This window comes from Betta splendens, chromosome 21, assembly GCF_900634795.4.
Source record: "Betta splendens chromosome 21, fBetSpl5.4, whole genome shotgun sequence".
In the NCBI taxonomy this organism is placed as follows: domain Eukaryota; kingdom Metazoa; phylum Chordata; class Actinopteri; order Anabantiformes; family Osphronemidae; genus Betta; species Betta splendens.
In genome coordinates this window covers 2477266-2485086 of record NC_040899.1, presented here as the reverse complement: position 1 = coordinate 2485086, position 7821 = coordinate 2477266, and the positions used below count along the sequence as shown (strand labels likewise).

The following is a 7821-nucleotide window of genomic DNA, read 5'->3' as shown; positions in this document are numbered from 1 at the left end:
TTAACTTGTCTTTGTTTGCTTTGAGGTGACGACGGAAAGTGAACTGAGCGCGCAGCGTTTGGTAAAACTACCCCTTCTGTAAAGGCTTTGTTTATCACATTTTGCAGCCTCAGCTTTTAGACGTTGTTACACTGGATCAGGACGAGAGGTCCTGATACTGTCAGAGTCACAGTGATGCAGGTATTTACATGCAGGCAGCGCACACTGGAGGAGAAGGCCCAGGTCTTTGTGCTGAGCCTAACAAGGACACCTCTGTGCTTCACAGCGCAGACGTGTGACCACTCTGACTTCTACACTTGGCTGTGATTGGCAGGACGAGCTGAGGAAAGCAGGAACCCCACGGGTCACATCAACAAAGAGCGTTCCACCTTAAGTTCCTCCATTAGCTTCAGGAATGTAGAGAGTAGAGGTAGAAACAGACAGAAGGTATAAACACATCCACAAAGTGAGAAAAGTTTATTATTTCTTCTGTTACAGCTTCTGTTTATTGGCTACAACTGAAAGACACAATATTAAAGTCTAGGACATTTCTGAAGTTTTAGTGATGTTTTACAGTTTGATAAGTCACAACGTCAAAGCTTCACCAACATATTGACCAGCTGGTGATGATTCATGCACATCCAGTCAAAAATGTACCAGTGATGTTGAGACGGTGCGATTAAAGGGAAAAGGAACCAAACGCATATTTCTGTTTATTCTGTCCGGGTCCAAACACCATCACACACAGCGGGGGAGACAGAGTCAGACAGAAGCTGGAGGTATCGATTCCTCACCGCGTTCGTCCAATCAGGCCCAGGACAGAGGACGCTCGCTGCCCTTGACCCTGTATGAGCCTCATGTAACGGCCCATCAGCTGATGATGATGATGATGGTCACACACGCAGCGACGGCTCGTCCTCAATAATGCCCTGAAGCCGTGGGACGACGTCGCTGTCGGTTCATGGCTGGCGCGACTACATTTACTGTCAGAGCTGCTCATCTGATCCAGGACCAGAACTGGACCACGCTGCACAGCCAGGCTGGATCAGAACCCTGTGGTCTGTTTGTAGGACACAGTTGAGCGTCTGGAGGTACAGCCAGTCATTCATCTCCTCTGGGGACTTTGCACCTCGGTCCAAAGATGGACTTTGCTTAATTTTCCTCATTAAATGTCTAAACCAGCAGCAAAAGAAGAATAAAATAACAGGTTGATAAATAACTTTACATTTCGTGAACAAATCCCATGAAAACCAGCGGCTGGAGCCAAAGTATTGCAGGTATTGGTGGCGCTGTACAAGTATTGCTTGTACAGTTAGATCCTGTGTGGTACAGGAAAAACCGAGAACTGCTCCTTTAAGAACTAAACATATTAAATTAAAACGGATGTTTCAAGTCTCATGGAGTCATTTTGATCTGGTTTTAGAAACGTTTGCCTTTTGACTAAAGGCAACTTATGGCACGAAGGTCAGACGAGAAGACGAATGCTGTTCCATGTTCCCGTCCTCCTTCGGCTCTGACCTGTGGGAGCCTGCGACCTGAGGGCAGCTCGTGTGCATGTGTGTCCGGTGGCACAGAAACACAGAAACCTGTGTCACTGAGTGCATCGGCGCTCACTTGCCAAGTATTGATGAAATTATCTAATTTATTTGTCTGAACTCGGTCGCTGTTCACGGTCCACGGTCGGGGTTAAGGAGCTGATAAAAGCCTTTGGTGCATTTCAGGCCAATGTGTGTGGATTTGTGAGCGCATTAAGGCAGCGAAGGAAAGAACCGGACGCTGGGGACGTCCCACACAGCACATGTTCTAACGGCAGGAACACGGAACCCTCATTGGCCTTTGTAACAATGACATCACAGAAACTGAAGAGAATGAGCTGTGAGGCGTCTGATCCCGGCTCTGTTCGTCCACTCCCCTCGTGGTGTCAACAGGCAAAACATCAGAAACAAATATATACACAGACCCATTCTAAGTAAATGTAAGGTTACTGTAAACATGCACTCGACCGCCGAGGCCTCTGCACCCAGGCTCCGCTGGAGGTCGGAGCGGCTGTGGTCCTCGTCTTTTCAGGGGCCCGGGTGCAGATCAGCGCCTCAGGGTGGTTTTAAAGGGAACCCGGGTCTAAGGCGACCCTGGAGGAGCTTGGTTTGACTCTGCCCAGTCGCCCCCCGCAGTCGCATCATTCAGTTTTCTGCTCTGCTTCGACTGGGCTTTTGTTCCAGTTCCCATTTGTTGGTTCTTTCGTTCTTGGGAGCGACTGCAGCGACTGCAGCGACTGCAGCGACTGCAGCGACTGCAGCGACTGCAGCGACGAGGAACCGACCTGAACCCGCTCAGCTACGCTACCATAAGATTCCCACTTTATTAACAGTGGTCTAGTAAAATGTGTGTCCTGTATATGTGAGCTACACCTACTGTCCTGTATATATATATATATATATATATATATATATATCACCTGCTCTATGTGTGGCATACATTCTTTATAAACAGAGTCCACGGTCTTCACTGGCTGTAGTTAACCTCATTATGAACGCATTAGGGCCCAGGCTCTGGGAGTTGCATTCTGACAGCAAACGTGACATTGTGAGTCGATGTCTGACACGGTAGTCAGGCCTTGGGTTTCACTGGAGGAGAGACAGAGCCTCCCTGAAATAGGTGGATAAATTTAGTTCTCCTGTCAATGCTCTCACGCCCTGGAGGGGGTTTGTTTCAAGCCCTGACCCAGGATCAGCGTCCGCCGGTCTCGAGCAGGAGCTGATGGCTGGATGTGGACCATAGTGTTTGAGTGCAGTGGCCACAGAGCGCTGGACTCTAAGTCTGATTAGTTTCCACAGTGTTAACTGGTGCAGGACGAGCACCTTCTCTGCCTGACGCCTGCAGCCAGATCATCTCCAGTCTGTACATATGGTATGAGGATGCTTTTTGTAGGTCACTGATGGTCTGGAGTTCCCGTTTCCAGGCCACTTCCATCACCCCACAGACCAAATAAGTCAATAATGGATGAGGCCTCCTCTCGGCTCCTCTCTCCCTCTCAGCTGTAGCGTGATGTTCAGCCTGTGTGGAAGCTCAGCAGGAGGCCGTCGTACACGGAGCCGCTCCTTCATTATTCATACAGGTGTTCCTCTGTTTACTCACCGGCCACGACTGCGCCGTACTGGTAAACGGCTGAGCGTCTGGGCTGGTGGGTTCTGGATGAGACACCGACAGTAGCTGGGCCCTGGACCCAGTTACTGACGGGTCTGTTCTCCTTGTGGGCGTCATCATTGTAGGATGGTTTCAGATGTAGGAATGTTTATTCTGACTCCAATCTGGGAACAGTGCACCGGTCTGATGGAGCCCCCCCCCACACACGCACACACACGCTGCCTGTGTGTGTATGTGCACGTGCACCGTCCTAGTCGCGGCTTCGGTTGCGTTTCTTGAAGAACAGGAAGGGGGTCTTCTGAGGTGGGCCCAGTAACATGGGGACCTGGTTCTTGTGTGTGATCCTGACCTGGAAGAGTCAAACACACAAGGATGTGATGAAGGTTTCTACACAATCACCAGGTCCACGTCGCTCTCCAGCTTTTCACAGGACTGTTACAAAACCACAAATAACCCACATATCACAACAACAGCGCTCCAGTTTCCCACCCACACCGAGGTTTGCAGGGACGGAATGGCTGAAAAGGATGAACACATCACTGATTCCTTCCTCCAGCTCTAATGCGTGTTGGAGGGAAATAACTCGGGTGTTAGTGTTACGCTAGTGGTTTATTCAGAAGGTCCTGAATATAATAATAAAGTCACGGCTGTGTTGGTGTCTATTCCTGAGCCTGGTCTGGGTTGATCTGCAGCTCACCGTGCAGGGAGGCTGCATCCACGGCTCACCGTCGATCTGCATGGGCAGCGGCCGGGACGTCCTGTGGAGAGAGGGCAGGAATGAGCAGCATAGACGGGCGAGCGAGCGAGCGAGCGAGCGAGCGAGCGAGAGAGAGAGAGGACGGCGGGTTGGATCAGACACACCTCAGAAGAACCAAAGCAGGACTGGGTCAAACACTAAACCCTTTGTTCCCATGAGAGCTGGTTCCAGACAGACCCCCACTTTAAACTCACACACAGTTGGTTTAAGGCTTTCATGCATGCCGAGGCTGGAGGAGCACCGCGTGGGAGAATGAGCTCTAAACTCCGCTCTAGCAAAATATCAGCACCAGTTTGGTGAGAGCGACGTGCTGCAGTGACTGGATACAGAGCACGTGAAACAAGCAGCTTCACCGCGACCAGGCTGTGGGATCCTCTCCTCTTAAATGAATGGGGGGTCTGACCTGATGGTGACACTGGCGCACTGGGCCAGTCTGCGTCCTGCACTCTTCAGTCCCGTGTAGATCTGACCCATCTCTATGGCCCCTTCCAGGCCGACCACCTCCAGCAGCTGGTCGCTGAAGTCTGGATCAGGGGAACAAACACAGAGCAAGTTGATACATGAAACAAGCAACTGCAGGTTCTTCTCCTGGAGTCGGCGTGTAGACCAAATATAAACAGCCTTCAGCCACGGGTCAAAGACTCTGCTACAAACTGGTCTTCAAACACAGTTCAGTGAGAGAACAGGTGAGTTTAGGTGTAAATAGGAGTTTGACGCCGTTTAAGAGATGCAGACTCGACATTTCTACACCTTTTCTCATGCTCAGCATCTCGTGCCTCGCGTCAATATTTGCATATTTACAGAGGTGATGAAGGTCAGTGTGAGGTCACTGGACCTCAGCTTCTAGTGAAACTTAACTACGGAGAGGAAGCGCTTGCAGAGATGAAGGCTACACAGAAAAGTGTGAAATGCTGCGTCTTCACAGTCTGTGATAATTTGTGCGGCGCGAGCAACGAAGTCTCAAAGCGGCTGGTCTTTGCTGGTCACAAAGTCATGGACACGGATCAGCTGCGGTCTTCAGACGCGGCGCCAGGAAGCCGACTGGACGGACCCAGAGTCTGAAGCTGTCTGTGCAGCTTTGTGGAGAAAGCGTCATCGAACACGTCCTAAAATGCCAAAAAAGAGCGAACGCGCTGCCTTTAAAAGTTCACTCGCATTAAATCCGCGCCTCTTCAAGCAGTGGGTGCGTTCTGATCACAGCTTCCTGTTAGCGCCAGAATCCACTGGAGTTAAAGGCTGTGGCAGGTTCCACCTTCAGCAGGTCTGTGGCCTCCAGACGAGCTGCGACCGTCGGCCTCTGAGCAGAAACAACCTTAAGAACGTCCCAACGCTGCACACAAGGGTTCTGCTGAGAACATGGAGCCTCTAATGGAGCGTCTGAGTCACCAACGTTCCTGTTCAGCAGAGGTCACGTGACCACAGAGGTCGCTTCCACCCCGTTCTGGTTCTGCTAACGAGCTCCTACTGACCCACAAATGCTACGGGTCCAACTCCGATTGTCTCCTGTCACCACGAGCTCGGCAGCAGCTGCTTGGATTTGACGTGAGCCGTTCGCTGCTGATGTTCGCGTGCTGAGGTTTGTCTGGGAATAACTGCTGCTGCTGAGTCACCGGCACTTTTTAATATTTAAGATGACAAATTCAGAAGAAAATGTCAGAGCATTTAAAAGCATTTGAAGATCACTCCCAGGCTGAGCTTGATCCCCGTCGGACCCCTGACTGAACAGATCCAACAGTGATGGTGATGAATGATGTTCAGCTTCATCAGAGCGACCCTTTAACTTAAAGTCAATGTGCTAAACACAGAGACACAGTGCGTGCGTTCAGGCTGTAGTGAGCGCTGCTGCTTCCCAGGCTCTAATTAGTCATGAGCCGCCCAGTGATAAACACAAATCTATCACAGTCTTCTATCAGAGCGTCTTGGAAATCAGCCTGGAAAAGTGGAGCAAACAGGAAACAGCGTGTGACGTCCCACAGTGAAAACATGAAGCCTGTTTACCATCACGGAGGGTGAAGCTACTGGCTGACTGCTCTGCGTGCAGGTTGCTGTGTCACGTGACCCGGGCCTTAGATTCCTGTTTTCCCATTCCGGCGTCTGGAGCCTCTACATTCCCAGGACACAGCGTCAGCTTCCATCCCGGCCACCGCTGCACAGGCTCAGACACACATCCACCATCAGCATCTGCCTGTCTCTGCAGAGCTTTCCAGGAAATAATTATAATAGGATTTGGCATCCATTAAGAGAAAGAAGTGCCCAGTTGGAGGCTCAGGGAACAGGAAGGAGGGGAGCGAGGGACACACGGTGGTCTGGGTATGGACGCAGACGGTTTGTGACCTGTGGATGAAGAATGTCCACACTGACGCTATTTAAAGACCTTAAAACAGCCCTGTTTGTGTATTCTTTCCGTTTATAGTGCTACACCCACACATCCACCTCTGCTTCCTCCAAACACCAAACATGGGCACGGCGGCGTGCTGCCCGTGCCCCGGCGTGCCGGCCCGATGGCAGCGTAGCCTACTGAGCCGGTTCCCGCCTCAGCCACAGCTCTTGCCTCATCAGATCTCAGCGCTCATGCCTCTCAGGCAACCAGCGCCGTTACTTCTCAGCGAGGTAGAGCTAAGAATAGAACAGAACAGCCTCTTACATAACGCGGCCGCAGTGCATTCTGGGACGGGATGGCACTGCTCTGCCAAGAAGCGAGGCTCCTCACTGCTGCGCTGCACTATTTTCTCTCAAAGTCACTGAGAATTCAAGCGTTGCGTTTTAAATAGAAAGTGATGAGACTTAATAGTCCACGATAAACTCTAGGACAAAAACAGACCCTGCACTTGAAATATGGACAATTCTTATTTTAAAATTGCATTGAAAAGACAGTAATAAAAAGCCGCTGTGCTGTTTTCTTACATTGAGGCTTTGCTCAATGAGTCAGAAGAACCAGACGCTGCATGTTTTAAACAAGTAAACTAGATTTTAGTGCCATGTGTTTGTTTGAATGTCTTGCTCCAAAGCAGAAAACACGGGCAGTTTGTTCCGAGGCCTGAATGAAAACGCTCCAGACATTTACCTGCCGAGAGGTTAATGTCACTTAATGATGGCGACTGATGATGTGATCTTCACCCACTGAGCTGGAAATCAGCGTTTCTCGTCTCCAGTAAAGGAGGCTTCCATGCTCCGTCCAGCTGCCGCAGATGGCGGAATGTCAGGCAGGTTTCTGACTAATGTGATGACAGGATGTTTCTGCCTGAGGAACCTGACATTACAATGATTGAATGAATGATTGAATTTATCCTGTGAAAGCTTTGGATTCCACCATCTGTGGGAAGATCACCATCGTCTGACATTATCAAATGTTACAGCATCACGAGTCTCATCCTCTATCTTAAATTCAGTGGCTGCAGCTTTTATTGTGTCAGGTTTTAGCAGTGTGCGCCCCCCCCTCCCTCCCCCGTGTCTCAGGGGGTCAGAGTGGTGGCAGATGGACCTGGCCCGACCCAGCAGAGGTAAAGGTACAAGGGAGAGCACTTGGCCGTTCGACAAAGAACACTGTGTTACTATAACACACACACACACACACACACCGCTGCTGGGCCTCGGACTAGAGCCTCCATTCTCTTTTTTTCACGGGAACAAACACATCATAGTCATCGTTTTCCATCCCCATGCTTTGTGACATCACCTAAAGACCTGTCACTCATTAACTCGGAGTAGATGTATCACTCTAAAGGCAAAGCGCTGTCCCAGCATCCGCTGAGAGCGAGCCAGCAGCTTGCTATAGGAGCTATTTCCAGCCTCACAGGCCAGTGGGGGTGTATCAAAATAATTATAGCCTGCCGTTTGTGTTGTGTGAGGAGAAAACAATATGCACACTCTGGATGCGGTCGGCTGGAAATAGCTGCCTTCACAGGGTGTCACAGCCCGACGGCGGTGGGGGTGGGGTGGGG

The 7821-nt window shown here is 50.6% G+C and overlaps 1 protein-coding gene across 9 annotated transcripts in view; it reads right to left on the bottom strand.

Annotated features, from left to right (window-relative positions):
• Positions 1 to 441: 441 nt before the first annotated feature.
• Positions 442 to 7821, bottom strand: part of LOC114847711 (diacylglycerol kinase beta) — a 46836-nt gene continuing 39456 nt past the window's right edge. For all 9 annotated transcript variants that reach the window (XM_029137729.3, XM_029137732.3, XM_029137734.3 and 6 more), the window contains 3 exons: positions 4284 to 4404; positions 3821 to 3881; positions 442 to 3472 (listed from right to left, as the gene is read on the bottom strand). In XM_029137729.3, coding sequence (XP_028993562.1) covers positions 3374 to 3472; positions 3821 to 3881; positions 4284 to 4404 — 281 coding nt within the window. In that variant the 3' untranslated portion in view covers positions 442 to 3373. The remainder of the gene's footprint in view (positions 3473 to 3820; positions 3882 to 4283; positions 4405 to 7821) is intronic.